The 20,555-nt window shown below is 42.6% G+C and overlaps 1 protein-coding gene across 2 annotated transcripts in view; it reads left to right on the forward strand.

Moving 5' to 3' along the window:
• PEX14 (peroxisomal biogenesis factor 14) overlaps positions 1-20,555 on the forward strand; it is an 89,063-nt gene that overhangs the window by 30,500 nt on the left and 38,008 nt on the right. For both annotated transcript variants that reach the window (XM_019541672.1, XM_019541673.1), the window contains one exon: positions 12,924-13,008. In XM_019541672.1, the coding sequence (XP_019397217.1) occupies positions 12,924-13,008 (85 nt within the window). The remainder of the gene's footprint in view (positions 1-12,923; positions 13,009-20,555) is intronic.

A 20,555-nucleotide genomic window follows, 5' to 3' on the forward strand; every position in this document is an offset into this window, starting at 1 on the left:
AAAGCTTGTTTTCTTCCTCCACCCTGCTACCCTCTTCCTCTCTCTTTCTTATTCTTGCTTTCCCTCTCTCACAAAAGACAGTAATCATCTTTGTATTTTACCCTTCCATGCTTCCTTCGGTCTACGGGGATTTTGTTGTATTATTAAAACATTTGCACACTTGCAATGCAGAATAACGGCAAACTTTATGCTCTAAACTAGCATCAGAGGTCTCTCTTTCTCTCTACCCGGGTTCTTAAACAGTGCCCATCACCACTAAACCTGGGGGTGGAAGACTGCTGAATGCTGCTATGTTGAATCTCTTTGGTATGGTGTGGGTTTTTTTTTTTTTTTTTTAATTTAAACTCTTCACAGAAGAATCTAGAGGTATCACATTCCTCATCATAATTTGTTACATACCAAACATGTGGGGGTAAAAATACACAAGAATGTGCTCCCTGAAGGCTGGTTGTACTCTTAGGTACCTGGAAGCTAAGTCATGAATATTCTCTGCAGAAAGACAATACCACACATAGGGCCATTCGGTTCAATATATATGAGCCTGGGTAGCAGCCCAGTGGAACGGTAAGGGGAGGAAATAACTATTTTCTAGTTCCAGATATTTACAACCAGAAGTGTCCATATGACATTCTTAAGTCTTAAGTTTAATTCTGACTAATGGGGTGAAATTAGGGAAGGGAAGTTTAAGGTTAGCATCAGGAAAACTTCCTGACAGTGTGATCTATTAGACTGTGAGATAGTTAGGGAGCTTGGGACTGTTAAAAGAAGACTAGACAGAGCATTAAAAATAAACCGCAGCGAACGATTGTGTGCTAGCTGGGAGTGAAGGGGGATGACCTGTTAGGTTTTTTCCTTCTATAATTTCTGTGATTCTGTGAGGTTTTTGATGATCGAAGCAGTTCGGGAAAGGCTGCTGCATTTAAGTGCATGTGTCCATACTGGAGTGGTTTGCCTGTGTGATCATCCTTTGAATTTCAGCGCACTGTATTTTGCATTTAATGCGATCTGCCCCAGGTGTATAGTCAACTCCTCTGTGAAAAGCTCAAAGACAGCATTCAGGAATTGGTATGGGAAGCAAGCATAATGTTTTGCTATCAGTAAACAGTCTGGGAAAGCTGTAGTTAATGTGGAGGGGGGGCACAGACTGCAGGTAGTGGTATCGCAAACCCACCCTATAATGTTAGACACAGAGTAGCTATGATAGATATCTCAGGACATCTATCCCCGCAACATTTTCTGGATCTAGCAGCTGATCACTCGGCTAATGCCAGGGTGGGGGCAGAACGAAAGTGCCAAGACCAGAAAAGGTTTGATGGGCTCCATGGCACTTGTGTTTGCATTCACTGTTCATGTTGCTGCTGGAAAGAACCACTTTAATCCCACTATTCTTACAAGAAATGCTCTTTCCTTTTTTGGTTTCAAAACAAAAAAAGTCGAGCGTTTGGTTTGAGGATCCAGAAGCCCAGGAAATGCATCTCTAGGGCTCCTCGTCAATTTGGGGCCTAATGAAATATAGAAAATACTCAATAAAAGCGCCTTGATTACTTTAAATGTTTAAATGTGGAGTTTTTAGCCATCAGGTTAATGTTTTTGTATCATTTTTTGATTTGATTGTAAGCACTTTTCCAGGTATCTCTGCCACTAGAGCGCTAATTGGATTTCCACAGATAAATGGTGCTAGCTGCAGCCCTTACATCACTGTGTTTTTACTTCATCATTATTTTATTTGTTTTTACTGTAAAGGTTAATAAATCTTTGTGTATTTAAAGCATGAAGCAGGACAGGCTGGCAGCAAAGGATGACAGCGAGAGGGACAAAGTTTCGACAGTACTTTCTAAAAACTGAAGGTTGGAAAGAGAAGCATTCAGGCCCTTTGCAGTATTTTAAAATGGGCAGCTGGGTGTGTTACTCAGCCAAGCAGCGATCCATAATCCTTCAGATAAAAAGCGTTGATCTCTACACTAGTTTTCAGACAGAGCTTTAAGGCATTTGAATTGGGTTACCATTGATTTTGGGTGGGAAGGCCACTGAGTAGTACCAGTCTGTTTAGAGAGAAATATGTGGAGTTTTTTTTTTTCTTTCCCTAAAGAAAATTGGAAACCTTTTAGTGCAAACACACCTGGGTACCCCTAGATTACCAGGAGGGTCGATACAAAACCCAGTAATATACTAGGGCCAGGGAAGTAGAAAAGATCAAGCTACATTTCTTTTGTCACAAAGAGGAGGGAAAAATAGCTCTGAATGTTGAGCTGACGCCCCACAGCAGCGTGGTCCTGGGTTTTCAGTGTTTGGCCAGTGCTCTGCAAAAGCATGGACCAGTTGTTGTCACTTAGCTTTACCATAATATGGACCAAGCGTTCATTGTGGACGTTGATGCTCTCTGCAGCATTTATGTAGGTAAAGGCTGGTAGTGGTTTTCTTCCTGAAGCGGGTAATTGTTTATTAATTTTTTAGTAGGCAAAAAGTGTAATTGTAATAATCCCTGACGTGCTGACTGCTCCAAGTTTGAAGAAAAATGAAAACCAGAAGCCACGTTGTTTTTGCTGTTTCCATGCTTTGTATGTATCAAAACTGTGTGGGGCAGAAGATTTCAAGGATCAGCCTTTGTAGTATTAATTCCCTTGGACATCTGAGCTTGATTTTTGGATGGTGGGGATTTGCTAACGGGTTTCTAGGTGGATACGGTGCATCTGTAATGGTAGGGTCTCATCTCGGGTATACTGTGATTATCTATCCGCTTGGTTTTCTTTAAGAAGTGAATGTACCAACCATGAACATTTCCAGATTAATCTTATGGGAAAATGAATTCGTCTTTGTTGAATATTTATGGTGTGGACAGCAGCAGTTCAAGCATTCCCCATGCTTTTGCCCCCCTCCTGGAGTCTGCATCCTGGAAAGGTTAAAAAGGAAGTTCAGTTTCCCTTAAAGCTGCTCACAGAGGATGCTACTTCTGAAGAAGCATTTTTGTGATGTGGACACCTGTCCTCTGGGAACAGAACAAAGACTGGTGACATGGCTGAACTGGCATCAATCAAATTATCCCACCAGCCGCTTGACTCGGATCAGTCAGCTCTTGTCAGCCACATTTTCTGACCCACACTCAGTTTTCTCTTAATAGGACAATTAACAGCAGCAACAAAGTGCAGTCGGCCTAGTCTCTGTTACAATGTGTATTGCGTTTACCATCCAGGAGCCTGGTTTTGGACCAGTGCTAGGTGCTGTGCAGATGCAGAACAAAGCAGTCAATCTTTGTCACAAACAACTTACACTCCAAGTAAACGTTAAATTTATATTGAGGTCTTTCAGTGGTCTGAACCCCTCTCTTCCCAGCGCCACTTCCCAACTGTTGTGCCTTGCATGATTTATTGTGCACCTGTCAGTATTTCCAGCCTCTCAACTGTTTCCACCATCAAACCTTTTGTTTGCCAGTTTCTTATAGCAACGCAAGCTCCTTCGTCTATTCCTGCATAGATTCTCTTTGAATTTTCTGAGATGCGGGCAAAGGTACCCATGGATTAATTAATTACCTTCAGGTATACGAATCCCAGCTACAACCCCATTATTTTTGCTTCAGTCTCATCGTTTTCTGTTATGACAAAGAAACACTTGGTTACTAGACTCCTTCAGGCAAGAATTAGAGGGTCCATCAAGAAGAGTTCTGCATAAAGTAGGTTCATGGAGTTGTGGATTGCTGATTCTCCAGTGCACAAGAGTTACCTCTGTTGCATACATATTTGGTGGCGGCTTCCAGAAATTGTGTATATTTTAGGTTAAATTCAGGGGAATCTTGAAAGATTTACGAAATCACAGGGAGCTAAGTTTATCTGAATAATTCTTTTGTGCTGATCCATCTATCTCGGGCGATGAGCCTTTCAGAATCCAACATGCCACGATAATTTTACCACTTGTGCTTTGTCTTTATTCATGACACAAGCCTTGTGTCCCCTCTACTTAATCATCCCACAGTTCAACAGCACGTGAATGGAGTTCCACTAGTCCTCCTCTGCCCTGCACTTAAAAGAACAAGGCAATATGTTATTATTGTTTCCCCCCTCTGCACATTTGAAGGTACTGTAGCTGGGATAAAAGGGACCATCTTTTAAAGCTGTCGGAACTGAACTCTTTGAGCATGGCAGTGGGAAGGAGTGAGAGCTGAGGGGTGTTGCCATCAGCTGGCCCTGATGACTGTATTATACATACTTTTAGTCCTGGAGTCACAAAGCAGTCTCACGGTTGTTCCCCTGTAGTGAGCATCTTGGACACTGAGTCATTACATTCCTTTGGAGTGATTCAGCTTAACAGCTTGACACTTTCATTAATTTTACAGCAGAGAGCCACAGTCTTCTCTGAGCTACCCTCTGCAAAAAGGATAGGTTTAAAGGGAACCAGAAGATGAATTAATGGGGGGGGGGGAAGGGGGGCTACTGTAAAGAGTTACAAAATGGGAGACTGTGTAATGAAGAAATCAAATCCCTCTCCCTATTCCTTGCATCTAACCCCTGCCCCATTAGATCAGTTCCCTTACCTGTACTTGGCAGGCTGGTATCGCCTAAACTTTGAAGCTGGACCCTTCATCTGTTTCCTGGGAGCATGGGCTTAGTGATCTCTGTCTACCCATAATGATCCAGCACTTTCAGCATTGAGTTTATCTCAGTTTTCTCCCTCTAAATAGGACTTCAAATAATTTGCTGCTGGTTGGATTTCAAAGCAGTGGAAATGGCAAATGTCATCTCTTTTTTTCCCCCCATCGTGTTATATTTCCTTTGGTGGCATCAGCAATTATAGGAAAGCTGCTGCCTAAATCAAGGCAGAAACACAGGAAAAAGGGGGATTTCCAAAGAATGATTATGTATTTAGCACGTGTATTTTTCTTCTAGGTGGGGGACAAAAGGAATATGATGCTGTCCAGAGTCGTCTTCTGCCCCTTAAAAATGCTCTGATACTTGCACCCTAGAATTAAAGGCGTTTGCTGCTTATTGACTAATCTTGCATACTGTGGTACCACATGTTGATACCACTCTAATTAAAGAACTGTTAGTATTTCTTTAGAAACTGCTTTTCTTGGCATTGTATTGCTTGTCTGTAAAAGTTTAATTTTGAGTGGAATTGGGGACCACAAATTTTCATCCAGATGACAGAATCCTTTCTCAGGGTACAAAAATGCATCTGTAGAGCCAGACAGCACATTCCCTTTGCGTGTATATATACACGTGTATGCATGCACATATTGACAGTCTGGCAGTTTTTTAGGTTTGCGTTTCTCTTAAAATGTGTGTCCTGGTTTCCAATGCTATTTTATTTTATTTTCTGCAAATCTAAAATGGGCATTGCTCTTTAAAACAAGTCAGATTTTGGCAAGCAGTACATTTAGGTTTTAACCAGACCCAAAAAAACTTTAGATGGCAGAGATATTTCACTCTGAAAGGTGGCTGCTGCACAGATGAAGTTGCTACTTTTTCATAAGGGCTTTTACTCCATATATCACTGTGTTTTAAGAGAGACTTGGGTCAATAATACCATGCTTTAGAATTCCCTAAATACATATTTACACAATAGACCTTAAAATATATTAGTCCATCATGTCAGCTCCTGTACACTTCTATCAGGGATGTTTTATGTCCCTAACATATGATACAATAAAACTTTTTGTATAGCATTTTTCATACAAACCATACCCTGAAATGCTTTGCAGAACTAAATAATACATTTACAAGGTTAAAATTTTAAAAGCTGAAGAGCGGAGAAAAGTTAAGATATGGATGGGAAGGAGAAAGGAATTTGAGAGGAAAATCGGAAACCAGATGGAAAATCCATGGGGCAGAGAGATGCAGGAAGACTGAGTCCTGCTGCAGGGGAAGCTTGTAGACAATGGTGAGGCTGGGTGAACCGACGGGGACTGATGCTCATGTGAGCAAGGAGTGTGGAAAGGCCAAGCCATTCCTATCAGCTGGAGGATATGTGAGGTGAGTCCAGAAACAAAGCTGGTCAAGCTGAGGATCAGGTGGTCCCATTTCTCCTTATGTGAGATGAGAATAAAAATCGAGGAGGAAAAGAGAATCAGAGGGAAATAGACTCATGAAGCATATCTAGATAGCTACAGGGCTTTGATTCAGAACAGTGGGAGTGGGGCAGCAGGGGACACAAAAGATTTTGCAACTTCTTCCTTTTAAGTCGTTCCATTGTACTTCGACAGTGCCGTGGGTCTCAGCTCAGTGGAGGTTGTCCCCTGCCTTTGACACTGGCTGGACACTGAGGAGAGATGAAGACATCTCAGCTGGGATTTTTTACGGCTTTATTATTGATTTTTTTTTTTTTTTTCCTTTTTCTTTTTTTTGGTCACCCTCTTAATGTAAATTAAGCAGGGCTTTTTTGTATGTGATAATTATAGATAAACGTATTTAAAGTAGATCTGAATTTTGTAGTCCTCGGGGAAAAAGAGGAAGAGTAATTTTTCCCCCCCGTCCCTGTCATATGTGCGTTTTAATGAGCAATTTTAAAAAATTGAAAATAAAAGAGGAAAATGAATAGGTGTTGAACCAGCCTGTGATATGTAAATGCCAACTAGTAATTACCTAAAACCTCAATTTTCTTTCTGTTTCATCTTGCAAAACATTTCATTTCCACTGAGTGAAAACACTTAATTTGGGCTGCGTTCGGTGGCGAAGCCTGCGCCTCCCCCGGGCCTCGGCTAGGGGGAGTACTGGCTCTGCTCTGGCACAGCTCCGGCAACTTTGTCCAGCCCAAGGTTATTCCTCTTGTGCCACCCGGGTGGTTTTTCTTGGAGTATCAAATGGAAATCCACCTGCCCACCTCAACCCCTCCCCACACTCGCCTCTAGTTTCAGGGGGCCTTGCTCTTCCCAGTATTATTGCGAGCTAGGTGATAAATGCTTCCTTGGCATATAATCTTTTCTACCTTTCACCTGGTTTTTATTATGTTGGCATTCTTGGGTTAGATTTCATTCACAGAACTCTTTCTAGTGGGTCCTCGGGACTTGGGATTTCAGATTTTATTACCCTTTCTTTAATCTCCCTTCACTGCTTTTGCTTTCTTTTCAGTTCAGGATTCCTGATTTTAAATCTGACTTGGGGCTTGTTTTCTTTCTTTCTTCCCTATCTTCTTTCAGATTATGGAACCTGCAAAATGCTTTGCCTTTCAATTTTCTTTATCCTCTGCTTGAGTGAGATCTTTTTAATGCTGTCCCACAGAAGTTGTGAGTAAGTTCACACAGGTTCCTCTGGTCCGGTCACTTTGGGGAGCTACCTTTTAATACACGATTGTAGAGATGCTACAGAATGAGGCCCCATTCTCTCGGGGGGGGGGGCTTCTAGGTGCTACCACCCTGGAAGTAATTCCAGGGTTTCACTCCAGTTAAAACGAGAGCTTTGTGCATCAGGTAAATGTAAATTAGTGTCTGCGTGCGTTTTTTCTCTCTTGTGGTCTACACATACCCTGATTAGAAAGGACAAGCAATTTTTGGAAGGGATAAATCTGGTCTCCTTGCCCCTGAACCCTGACTTAGGAAAAGGTGGGGTTTGCCCTGGGAACAGAAAGCTTGGATTACAGAGCTCAGTATGTGCGTAGTGTCCCAGGACCCTGACTCGGAGAGAGCTCTGCCTGGAATCTCAAGGAGCAGTGCCTCTTTAGTGAGATATATAGCTTCATAATTAGCCCCTTGCATTTTTTCATGAGTGCTAGCATCAGCGTTCTATGATGCGTTTCCCTGATTAACAGCTGCTTTGCAACTATTTCCTTGTGCCACCGATGACCATATTTGTCAAGCTAGTCCTGACAGAGCCCTGATTTCTTACTAAAACGCAGCATTTCTGTTTGAAAAGGTTCTCTTGCTCATTGCAATGCCAGGCTTTTAAGTCAGCCCTTGTTAAAACTTGGGTTGGCTTTAGCCTGACGCTTGTTAACAGGATTCTGGGTATCTCCTTTGGAGTAGGAGTGCAGAAGCCTTTCACAGACAATTTAATCTTCCAAGCCTTCCAAACATAGAGCTGTATGCTTGGGGGGGGGGGGGGGGGGTGTTGCAAGAGGCTAATGTATTGATCAGTCCATTTGCCCTGTAGCCATGGCTTTTTACCCTGGCTAAAATTGATTGGGTTTTTCTTGTTGTTTCCATATTATTTTTGTTAATACACTCGAAAAAAATTAATTTCAACTTCTTTTACATACATCGTATATATTGCCAGTGTTGATTGCTTCCGCACATGTAATGTAAACTGTCTGTGCATAGTTCATGGCCTGTGCCGCCTGCGCTTAATGAAAAGAAGCGTTGCATTTAAACAGACAGATCCGCTCAGAGGGACAAAATATCACCTCTTGCAGCATGTAATTCAGACCCAACCTTTAGTTCACAGGTCATCTTGAAGTCTCACTCTGTCAACAAACGCTGTTTCATAATATCCCACCGAGGGTTCCCAGGGTTAGGGAATCTAACGGAGCTCTCATTCACTGCACCCCTGACGACTCTTGCGTCTCTCTCTTTATCTGCCTGCATAGTTGTGAATGTTCAAGCTGATTTTTTTTTTTTTTTTCTTTCCTTTCCCCCTGGATGTGGGGGACACAAGCACTTGTCCCTGCGTTGTTCTTCTGAATACGAGTGGTTTACTTTGTTCCTGCAAGCAGCTGAATAAGCAGCGTGGGTTCCTTGGGTAACAACCCTGTTTCTGAGAATGTAATAACAATGAGGGCTGACCTCACCTTCGTCACAAATGCTAGCGAGAAGCAGTTTGGGGGTGAGGGACCTTGGCTGCAATGTCAAAATACAGTGCTTTGGCCCAGAATTTCCCCAGCTTGTTACACTCTCACAGCATCTGCAATAAAGTTCCTGTCTCTGTTTTACGTCTCTGACGCTGAGGCGGAATATTTGGCCTGAATTTATGTAATTTGGCCAGGCACAAATATAACCCATGGATAGTCGCATTCATCTTCTAATTAGAAAATCAAATGATTAGGCAAGATCTAATGCAGGGTTCTCCCCTCGCTATTGCCATTCAAGAGTGTCTCTCCATATCATTCCCTCGATGCAGAAGGGCTGGTAGGATAGCAAGTTTAGGGAGTTAATTCCCTTTTAACAACTGAACACAATATTTTTTCATTAAAAATAATAAATGACTGTGATCAGATGGGTAAATGTGGTCTCTTGGCTACTATGAGCTTGCAATCTGATATAAGAGGGGTGAGGTGATGCACGCTGCTTGGCAATGTCCTAATGCTAGAAAAATTTGGTCAAGTGTTACAAATGTTACAGAAATAGTATGGAACAATAAGTTACCAGCTGAGTCAGAATTATATTTGCTGCATGATTTTTCATCTATACCCAGGACTGCAAAGTGGGGCTTTTTTTTTTTCTGTCTTTTAAAGGACTGCATTCGCCCTTGTTTGTGCAAAGAGAATCCTTAGAAGATAGAACATCCTCGTGCTGTTTTTTAAAAGATTGGCACGCTGACCTATCCAAAATGATTTCATAAGTCGTTTATATAAAGAAGCTGTATTACCCAAATAAAGATATTTCAGGTGAACAAGTGGGGAGAGCTCTTGAGGCAGACATAAATTTAAAGGAACGTGAGACTCTGTGAAAAGGAATTAACAATTTGGGGACTTGTTTTTTTTTTTTTGTAAAGTTTGCTGCTGGCTGGTCATTTTATTTTGTTTTATATTTGTGACCTTTAGGGGAAGAGAAGAAGAATGATACAGGAAAGAGCTTAAACAACTTAGTCCTTGAAGGGGAGATTTATTTTTTTTTAAATGAATCATCTTGAAATGTTTACATTTTTCTAAACAAAAGTGTGTTCCAGTAAACAGTGACAATCAATAGAACATTAAAACGGGTCTGTTTAAAATGACACAAGAAAAAAGTACGGCATTATATCTTACAGATTTAAAAAAAAAATTGGTACCATTCATATATGAATCTTAGACCTTACAGAATTTCAGGTCTCCAAACCTTTTATGCGACTTGCCTCTGTTACTAGTTTGCTGAATGCAGGGGGGAACCTGCAAGAGTTCCCAAAGAAACAAGGAGTTATTGTAAAAAGGAAAGTGTTTTGATATGTTCACACATCTATGTGTCTGCTTATTTGGGCATTTTTTCTTATTCAGCACATTATCCTAAAGTTATTAGTTGGTGCGCTTTATGTTTCTGCATCCGGCTTAGTGATGTCAGTACCGTTTAAATGTGCGATTTGCCTATCGCCTGCATTTCCAAAGAGACAGATCAAGTGCATGTAAATGAGATGAAAATGTACTTTATGTGGGGTATTCTGCTGTATTACTTTATGACTGGAAATTATTGAATGCAAACTTACCAAAAAAAAAAAAAAAACCAACCCACCCACCTCTGCTCATTTTCCCCCCACTTGAAAGTATGCCGGGACTTTGTCAAATTCCCGTTAAAATAAATATGTCAATTTCATCTCCCCTCCAAATTCATTTATCATGCTTTTTTAAAAGGTGTTTTCTGCTTTACCTGATGTTTAAATTGGATTCGCTCGTTTATGCTGTTCTTTGCTGTATCCCCCACGTTTTTCTTAAATGAATTAGTAATGACAGCGTACTCCATCATACCCTCTCTACAGCCACTTTAAGGGAAGCCTGGTGATCTAAACCTTTTAACCTATTAAAGATGATTTTCCCCAATTGAATCAGACCCACCACAGGTGTAATAACTAATCATTTAAACTACACCTGCTATTATGTATTTTTAAGCCATTATGCGTGTTGGATAGATGATAATTCATGTTTATTGCATTGTCCAATGGATCCGTTTTGCCTACACTAGCCTGATTAATGTATTTAAAGAAATAAGAGATGCAATTTAAAAAAAAAAAACCCCAACACAACATTGATGGAATGCACTGAGTACATTGAAAGTGCCATTAAACCCATCAGAACTTTGCTCTCTGACCAGAAATGCATATTTCAGGGGCTGGATTCAAAAACAAGGTGGAACTTGGTCATTTCAATATGTGTGTTCTATTTTTTTCCCTTTTTACCATGGAACATTTTGAAAGCCTATTTAGATCTAAACTCGAGAAGCTTCATTGTAGCTTGAACTCTAGGAGACCTGCAAATCCTTTCTTTCCTCCTTTGACACCTACCATACCTTACAGGGAATACAGATGCCGTCTTTCAGGGATGGGGAAAAAAACACCCTTCTCCCCCTTATTTATGGAGGTCCATTTTCTACTGAACTGGAATGAAGTGATCTCTCACCTGTTCATATAGATGTGTATATCTCCTAAGTATTGTTTGCTTCAGGCTGGTTGTTCTCCTCTGTGCTCCATCCAAAGCAGTTGCCTTTTTATAAAAGCATATTAGCTGTTTACCCCAGCACAGAAGGAGATACCATGTATGGAACAGGATGGCTTGGATTTAATAATGGGACATGGAAAGTGGTCCCTAGATTAAATTTAGTCCGGAGTGGCATGGACCCGAAGTTACTGTGCTCAGCAGACTGTGTGAAAGGAGTTGGTGGCCTCAGCTCTGCCCACTTCACCAGCAGGACCATTACAATTATCAGTCACAAATAGGCCTCCTTGTTTATAATCCCGTTTAGAAAACCAGGGACCAAACGGGCCATGGGAAGTGAACTCTGTCATCCTTAAAGCTGATTCCTCAAGGAAGAGAGGAGGACAAGAGTATCTGCAGGAATTTGTCTCTGTGGATAGAGAGCACCTCTTGCTGGCACTAAACTCACTTTAAGAGAATGCAACTGTTGTGTGTGCCAGTCAGCATCATTCCAGCTCTTTCACTCTGTAGGGCTGTATGGGTCCTGAGTCCTAAGTTGCCTCAAAGTTCCTCTTCTGACGTGTCAAAGATACGGTCAACAGGCTGGATCTGGCCCACAGAACCCTATCATCAAACCTGCAGTCCTTGTTGTGTGTCTTGGATTGGTCTGGGGCATGCACTTCATGCTTGGTACAGGGCCAGTTTGGGGTGCGTGCTGCACGTGGCTCCTGTGCCAGACCACCTCTGCACTGGCTCCAGCGTGCGGGGGTGGTCTATAGGTCTGATTTGGCCCACGGACCAGCTCCATGCCCCTCCGTATCCTCGGTCTGGGAAGGCAGATGAGTTTGATATCCCTGTTCTAGAGCACGTCGGTGAAATTATATTCCTTAGTTCAGAGTTTCATGTGCAGTCCACCACAGTGAAGCTTAAAGCTGACATGCATTTGTATAGGTAAATTGCTGGAAATTAAAACTAAAAATTTTTGGTGCCTTTGGTAGGGTATTGTGACTGGGGATGTGGAAAATAACCTCCTACCTACAAATGACAAGAGAGTCTGGCCTATTGCCTGCAGTAGGTACCACAGTGGAAGAAATGGCAGCAGCCTCTTAGAATTCAAACAGAGACGTTGGGTTAGGCAAAGGTTAAAACATCAAAAGTCATCTGCCTTTCTTGTGCTCAGATAGCTCTAGACAAGTAGACTACATCTTGGCATGGAGGACTGCTGGTTGTCTCCTTACTTGCAATAGACCCTTGAATTTTTTCCTAACACCCTGCAACAATCTCAACTGCTGCAAACCACCTGTTATGCCTCAGTGCTGTGCCTCATCACTCCTGATTGTGCTTGTCCACGTAGCTAAGGATGGCACAACCTGATTCTTGGTCACCTCTGAGCATCCAAATAGAGACTCTGCTCGTAGCTAAACAGGGTTTCCTCTGGGAAAAGAGGTTTGGGGAGAAATTTTTCTTAGTTGAAATACCTGTACCATTCTCTCCAAGCTGGAGTTGCAGGTACAAACATTTCCCAAGGTTGGATCAGCTTTTGTCTGAAGCCCATCTGCATCTTGTACAGGATTTGATAGCTTGATGCGCTAGTTCAGGGTGTGTTGTTTAGAATTAGGATTTTACATGTTCCTGACTCAGAGCTTGTCTCTCTTCTGTTTCTCCAATCCCCTCACCCTAATCAGATCGCAACAGCAGTGAAATTTCTACAAAACTCCCGGGTCCGCCAGAGTCCGCTGACAACCAGAAGAGCATTTCTTAAGAAGAAAGGTATGGAGGCATCAATTTCATTCTCTCTTCTTGGCAAGAGTTAGAGTCGGGGTGTGGGCCAGAAGATACTGCTGTGGAAAATTAGGTATCTCCTGTATGAGAGAAATTATGGGGAGTCTGAGCAATGCAGCTTGACTTTCCTTCCTGCAGGTCAGAGGTGATATTGGCCCCAGATGTGGCATTGTAGAATGATGTATAGAAGGCATATTGGGGAATCTTAGGGTTAACTATCAACTTAGGTCCTCAGAAGTGAGGGCGGTTTAGAGTTACAGGCTAGTTGGTCAATTCTACCTCCTTAATGTCATTGGCTTTCGAATGACCAGCTGCAGGTTAAAAGGTCAGCTGCTTCCAAAGAAGAGTCGGGGAGAGGAGTGAAGGACAGGGACCTGGTAGAGTAAACAAGGTCAAGTTAAGGTCAGTCTTGGGGTCCTGATTTTCAGGCTGAAATGGCAAACTGCGACTGGATTTTGATAGCAGGGATAGAACGGATCCTGACAAATCCAATATTTCTCGGGCAGATGGACTATGCTTTGGTGACAGCTTGATAACAGGTTTTTCCCTTCTGTTTATAAAGGAGCTAACTCAGGGGTTCTCCTTTGGCTTCAAGTTTTAAGCCAGCAACTTAGCTACTCATTTAGTGTCTTTCAGGTGAAGTTCACTCCAGTTCAGACTGCCCATCCGAGATCATTCCATGCCACGTATGCGCTGAAGTAAATGATAATAAAGGCAGGTCTTGCCCTGGATTGAATGTAATGCTCTACAGAACAGAAAAGGTAGTTTGAATGATGGTGGCTGGGGGGGTAGAATTGCAAACTTCATACTTGGGAGGGGGTGAAGACCCATTTTTATATTAACATTACAAATTCAGCAGTGTTCTTTGAATTCTGTGGCTGTAGATCTTGAGCTGTGGAAAGTAAGGAACCCCTGAAATATTGTCAGGGTTGGAGATATGAATCATTTAGTGAAATCCCTGAGATCTGAAGGCACAAGATAGATTGTTCATTTACAAGCACCACACTGCTCTTCTTGGACCTGAAAGCGGCAAGAGTGTAATGGGAGGGATTGTGTTTGAACAAGCCCACCAGAAACAGTGCTTTGCAGGTACATCAGTTGGAACGTGGTCCTGATGCTAGCTGACCCCAGAGCATCCCAACATAGAGGGATAATTCTGCTGGGTGCATTGTTTTTACCCTCGCTTGCCATCAGGATGGCATTAAAATTTGGAGCTTGTTGGCTGCTCTGCTCCATGAGTTTTTCCTTGAAATATGTGGACCTACGGGGAGTAATTAATCATAAAAGCTTGGGGATTTCAACTCTATCATCGAAGCAATGAAGCAGGGGAAAGCTGAGCCTAAAAGCTGTGCTGATTACCCGGGGTAACCTGATACAAAATCTATTGTTGCCGAGAGATCCTTAGTCCCTAGTATATCGTGCAATATTATAACCGCCTGATCTTCTCTGCTGACAATGACCAGTTATTCCTCATTTTCTCTCTCAACGCAGCTGGGTTAGAATTTCATTTGCAGAAGGTATTTAGAGCAATTTAGAGACAAATGTCTCTGGTGTTTGCTCTGCACTTCCCCACCGCAGGCTTCGCTGAGCAGTTTTTAGTATCAGGAGCTCCATCTAATCTGTTTAATTTTAATAAATCCCTGACTGGGAGAAGAGGAGGGGTAGGGAGAGGGAAGCAGAGAGACACTGTGGCCCGACTAATACTTCGTATGAATTACTTGGCTAATAATTACCGAAGAGCAGAAACTGTTTGGTAGAAGTGTTTGTTCCTTTTTGTTAATTTCCCCCCTCCCCTTTGCACTAATTGCTCATCTAGAAACTGAGAATTAAGAAACAGGGAAGAGTGGGGTCTAGCAACGCCTGTCTGCAGCAATCGCTGGGAGCGTGACTACATGCGATTGACCACCTGATCATATCTCACCTCTGGCCAGTGCTCCATAGCAAAAGTTGCACATGTGCAGTCTCCCTTTATGCCCTAAGGAACAGGTGTAATTCTTTCCCGCCCCTAGATGTTGTAGTCGCTTCAATCCTGGGCTTAGGAAGAAGAAACTATAGGATTCAGTTTCCAATCTCATTTGGACCCTGAGATCTTCCCATTGGCCCTCCAAGGAGCAGTCCATTATCTTCCCTGAATCTCAGTAACCCAGATGCCACCAGGAGCTCTGAATCTTCTCCAGGCCTCTGAAGAAGTTCTGCATATTGTATTTATTTGTAATTGTTCTGCAAGTCTACAGCATCTTTCGGTAAAGATTTCAAAGAGTTTTACAGACACAGAGTCAACGATGTGAGAGGCATATGTCCGCAGTTCTTAGGTGGTTATGCTGTTGAACATGAGCCTGGCAGTGACAGAGGTGGTACCAGAACTAGCTGTCTATAGGCAGCATTCCCTTTGTGTATACATCCTCTCTGCGGGGGGGTTAACGGTTTCTTTGGTCCCAGCTTCTTCTGGGAGAAGTCACTGTAGAGAGTAGGTGAGGACCACTGACTGTCTGTGACAGCTGTAAGCCAAGGGGCGATGTTCTACCCATGGGGAAGCTTTCAGCTCCTCCAGTCAGTCTCTTCCAGCAGGAAAGCCTATGGGGAATGGAACTAAAATATTGGCTGTGTGGGAGCTCCCACCACTGCAGTCTCAGCTTTGCCCAGGAAATTTCACTTCTGGGACTTGCAGTGATGCCTTGCTTTGAATTATAATCTTACCTCTTTTTTTTTTTTCCCTTTAATAAACATCCCTTTCCTGAAAAGACAAATCCAATTTTGTTTCTCTTTTAATATTATTTAATATTTAATATAGAAATTGAGGTCCCTGTAGTGCATGTCAGTTCAGTGGGAAATGAAGGTTAGTTTAGGATCATCAGCTGGATTGTGTTTGTTGCCTTGTGAAACAGCAGCGGTGGGATTCAGGGCAGGCTTTCCCTGTTGCTGGTCGGGTAAGAATTTGGTGGTCTGATATTTTAGGCATGTGGGATGTGAGGTTGACAATAGGAGGGACGCGGAAGGTCTTTCAGAAGTTGGATGAGATTTCTCTGTTGTCTCGAGCACTTCTAAACTCCCAAATACAGAGGCATTAATGAGAAACATGAAGTTATTAGAATCGTTTATCATTTTCTTTGAAGCTTACACTGGCATTTTGTGTAATTTATGACATTTCGTCCTTTTTTTTTATCATGATCTTCTTCAGATGAAGGGGGAAAACAGCTGTTTCCCTTCAGAATATCTGTAAGAAATAAAAAAGGTTGGTTTTTTTTCTTTTTTTGTTCAACTATCTGATTCTGTTGATGAAACGCCACAGAGAACCAGCGGCACCTTGGGAGAAGTTAGACAGCATGTGGGGGCTTCAGCCCGTGTAGAGATGTCTGCTGTTAGCTGTCGTTAGCCTCGGCTGTCCTGTGCTGCTCTGCTACCCATCTAGTAGCTCACGTGACTTAATGCTGTGCTCTCTGAATCTGTAGTTTCCAGCTAGGGAGGGAATGGGAGCAGGGGCACTAGTAGTGGGAAGCTTCACCCGCTAAAGTACTAGCCTGGAACATGAGAGACGTGAGTTCAAATCCCTGTTCTGCCACAAGCTTCCCTTGTGACCTTGGATAGGTCGCTTATCTGTCTGAAACACGAAGGTGGAAAGACTTCTCGACTGAGAAGAATTTGGGAGAAATGCGTTACTGATTGGGAGAGGTTCCAGTGTAATGGCAGTGGGCATCTCAAGTAGATAAACTATGGTTCCTGTTTCCACTGGGGAGACTAGTCAATCTGGAAAGCCGGAGAGTCAGCAACTCTCTTCAGAAGACTTCTTACGTTGACGGGTGATGTTCTCATAACACAACGGACAACCTGCCTACAAGCGGAGTCAAGCTCCTCTTTGGCGGGTGAGTGGGAGGTCAGAGAAGGTGTTGCCCTTTTAAATGTTGGGTCTATTAATCTGTTTCATTACCTTGGCTCATAGCAATCAAGTTAATGCAGAAGCTTTCCCTGTGGTCCTACACAGCTTTTTGCAGTGTCATTCAAGTCACGATGACAGCAGCAAGGTAGAGATTCGGAGGGTGGTTGTCAGCTTAGAAGGCAACTGGAGGTTGAGAACTCTAGAGGCGCTTGTAAAGCGGCGACGAGTAATTTGTTCCGCTTTAAATGCTCTAATGCAGTCCAGGGCCAAGCATATGTGCTTCCCAGGAAACAAATGTCTTGATTCCAGGAGTCGCCTGTAGAAAATTGACTCCTTTCTGTTCCTCTTCTAATCACCTGTATTCCTGGAAGTTGAACCCCCACCAGCAGCTAAACCATCTCTTTGCCAAACACAATCCACTGCAGAAACCCAAGTGGATCACCTTGAGGAGCACTGCCTAGTGCCGGAGGATTTTAAGGAGAGTGAATTCTTCCGCAGATTTCAATTTAACTCTCTTTTATTACTTTTCTTTTTTATAATTTAAGTCCATTTCATGAGGCAGTTTGCATGTCCTTGAATGGAATCTCGTTACCATGAAAGCTTTTTTAGCATTGATTTCATAACAGTCTTAATTTAATAGCTCCGTCATTACTGAGAAGCCCTGAGAGTGAGGCCCTAGCTTTCCAGGTCACTGACCTTTTAATTACAAACCTTGTTCTGATGGCCAGGTTATCGACTGGACAGCTCCCAGCTTCTGCCCCCAGGATGAGAATGAAAATAACGGCCTTTTCCTCCCCCACCTCCAGAAAAGGGAGGAAAAGAAAAGTAACCTCTTATGTTTCTAAAATTAATTTTCTCCTTCAGCTTTACTTTGTAATTAATTCTTTAACATGTCTCAGTGAAGCTTGAACAGTTTTTTTTACAAAGCTTTTCCTTGAGCGCAAAGCACAGCACAAGGCAGCAGAGTCCAGTGACAGCTCATGCAAAAGACCCAGTTAGCTACATGCGCTGTCGAAACCCACCCATCTCAACAGGATCGCTGTAGTTCTCCCTTCCTGTTTCTGAAGACCCACCCACTTTGACTCGGGGATATGGAGATGGGGTCAGAGGTACCAGTAATACTTGGGGCACGTTGGGCATTTTGTCATTCTGTGCTGACTTGTTGGCGGGATATCGATTTAGAAGATGGGAAAGAATTGGAACTACAAGGCATTTACAATTTGATTTTTTTTGAGCCAAGCTTTACTTCTGTGTGTGCAGATCACTGGGCTAATAGGGATTTTCCCCCATTTGCACGTGCAGATTGGATAACTGGTTGCCTATCTAGTAAGTGTAACTGTCCATGCAGATCTCATCAAGTGCATGCACATAAAAAGAGATGCAGAGCCGGAGGCCAAGGCTAAGAATTCGACTGTTGGCAGTAAATGTTTGTTTTACCATTACATGAAAATACTCAGTGGATTAGGCAAGACAGTGCAGCCAGAGCAAATGGCATCAGTGCAGGATGAAAGGGAAATGCTGAACGACATGGTAAGAACCAGGATGGTTCCCAAAGCATGACATGGAAATTTGTAGCAGGTGCTCAAACACTGCAGGAACGAGCATGGTAAGAGGAAGACTTTTTAAACAGACATAAAATAGTGTGTGCTGAGAGGAAGTTAGCTGGCACTTTCCTGTAGAAGCAGAATATTTACAAAACAATTTTGTGCATTTCCATAATGCCTTTCATCAAAGGAGCTTGGAGCACGTTATACCCAGCAGCTGATTACACTTCTCATTACTCTGTTCATGGGCACAAAAGTGTTTTGTGAAGGTCGCTTTGCCTACCATTGAGATGCAGCCACCTCTGAGAAGCAAGGCAGCAGCTGTTCAACCCCACTGCAAGAGTTTTAGGACAGGAAATACGGATTACTGCATCTGAGTGATCTTGCAAGATGAGCTCTGGGGAAGGAGCATGTGGTTACTAGAGTTGAAAGTTTGCAAAGATTTTGAAAAGCACCATGGGATCTTTAATTACCACAAATAATCAAGGCCTCTGCTTTATGTCTATGCTGAAAGACAGACCAATGTTCCCCTATCTGTTTTACTTGGGTCCAGGGAAAGAAGGCTTCAAACCTTTCCTTGCAGTACCAGGACATTGTTTAGGGATCTCCCAACCAAATACTGAAGCAACACATCTGTGCTTATCACATGCGATACGATGGGTTCTCTGGAACTGATTTGGAACTCCTAGAATGAAGACGGAGAGAGTGAGCCCTTTTTAGCACTAGCAAACTTACACCCGGTCCTGACTGAATCAAGGGTATCTGTTGTTGCATCCACTTCTGGCATCCACTCTGCTAATGTTTGCCCAATACCAATAGTTTTCTGCACTTACAGATAAGATTTCCCATGCAGGTTGCTCCTGACCCAGAAGTACAAATGCACTCATGGACTGGAGATTAGGACCACAGCTCTGGATTCTGCATTAGTTTAATTTTTTTTCCTGAGAGTGATTGAGAATCTCCATCCATCTGCTATGAAGGGATGTCTTCCTATCCTGACAGTCTCGCATGTGCATATCCGTCACCTGCTGTTCTGTGCCAGCCTATTCATCACGCTGGCTCCTTCCCCCATCAGTTTTCCTACTGCTTGTGTTATCTGAACTTGTCATGAACTCGACGGATTTCTGCACCAACTCTTCCATGCCACGAGGAAACCTGCAGCAGCAGTGCCAACAAAACTTCCCCAAACAGTCAGCCACTGAGGTGTGCTTGGGAATTGGTCAGGGGCTGTTCCTGTTGGTCAGGTCTGCTGGGCTCTTTCAAAAGAAAGCTCTTTGATAGAGATAATCCTTCCTTAACCCTTTCTTCAGGATGTGGAAGTAAGGTTGGGGCAGGACACTGGAGTTGCATACAGCTGGAGAAAGCGGTTCACTTCTTGCCTCTGGTGGCTATGTGCATGGTGATTCAAGGGAATGCAAAAAGCACTCTATAATGCAATTCCTAGCTTTGCCAGTTATGTGATGCTGAAGTCCAAGAAAGGTGATAGTTCTCGATTACTACAGGCAATCATCTTTTGGCTGGTGACATAGGCTTTGCATAGCATAAATGCCATTAATTGTGAAATCAGCCAGCCACTGTTTATAGTGAGAAACAGCAAGGGTGAAATTTTGTGTGGGATTGGGAAGCATGACAACACTTTCTTAATATTTAGTGCAGGTCAAGAGATTTTAGAAATGATCTGTGTGTGTGTGTAGGTATGTGCACATGGGCTTGCGTTTTGAAATCCTACTCACTTATAGATGATTTGCTCATTTTAAAATAGTACTTTGATCCAGGTATGTTACATAATTAAAAAACATTTTTATAACCCCATAGAAGCTTCACACGAGCTGGGGTACAATTAATTTCCATCTCGGGGGAGCTAGTGAAATGTTGAAATTGGATATTTGTCCTGAATTGGGATGAAGAGTTCAATTTCTGACTCTTCTTTCTCTGAAATTTCACATTATGTCATTTTAACCTGTCAGAATACAGTATTTTGACAAGTTTGCTACACTTTCATTTAGCCTTTTTTATATATTTGATGCAGGTAAAATAATACCATAATTTAAACATCAAAATAAAACGTGTAGATAATTTGCTGTCAGATTTCAACAAAATCAATACATTTCTGCAAT

The sequence above is a fragment of the Crocodylus porosus genome, unplaced genomic scaffold (genome assembly GCF_001723895.1).
Source record: "Crocodylus porosus isolate Cpor-Errol unplaced genomic scaffold, CroPor_comp1, whole genome shotgun sequence".
NCBI classification, from domain to species: Eukaryota; Metazoa; Chordata; order Crocodylia; family Crocodylidae; genus Crocodylus; species Crocodylus porosus.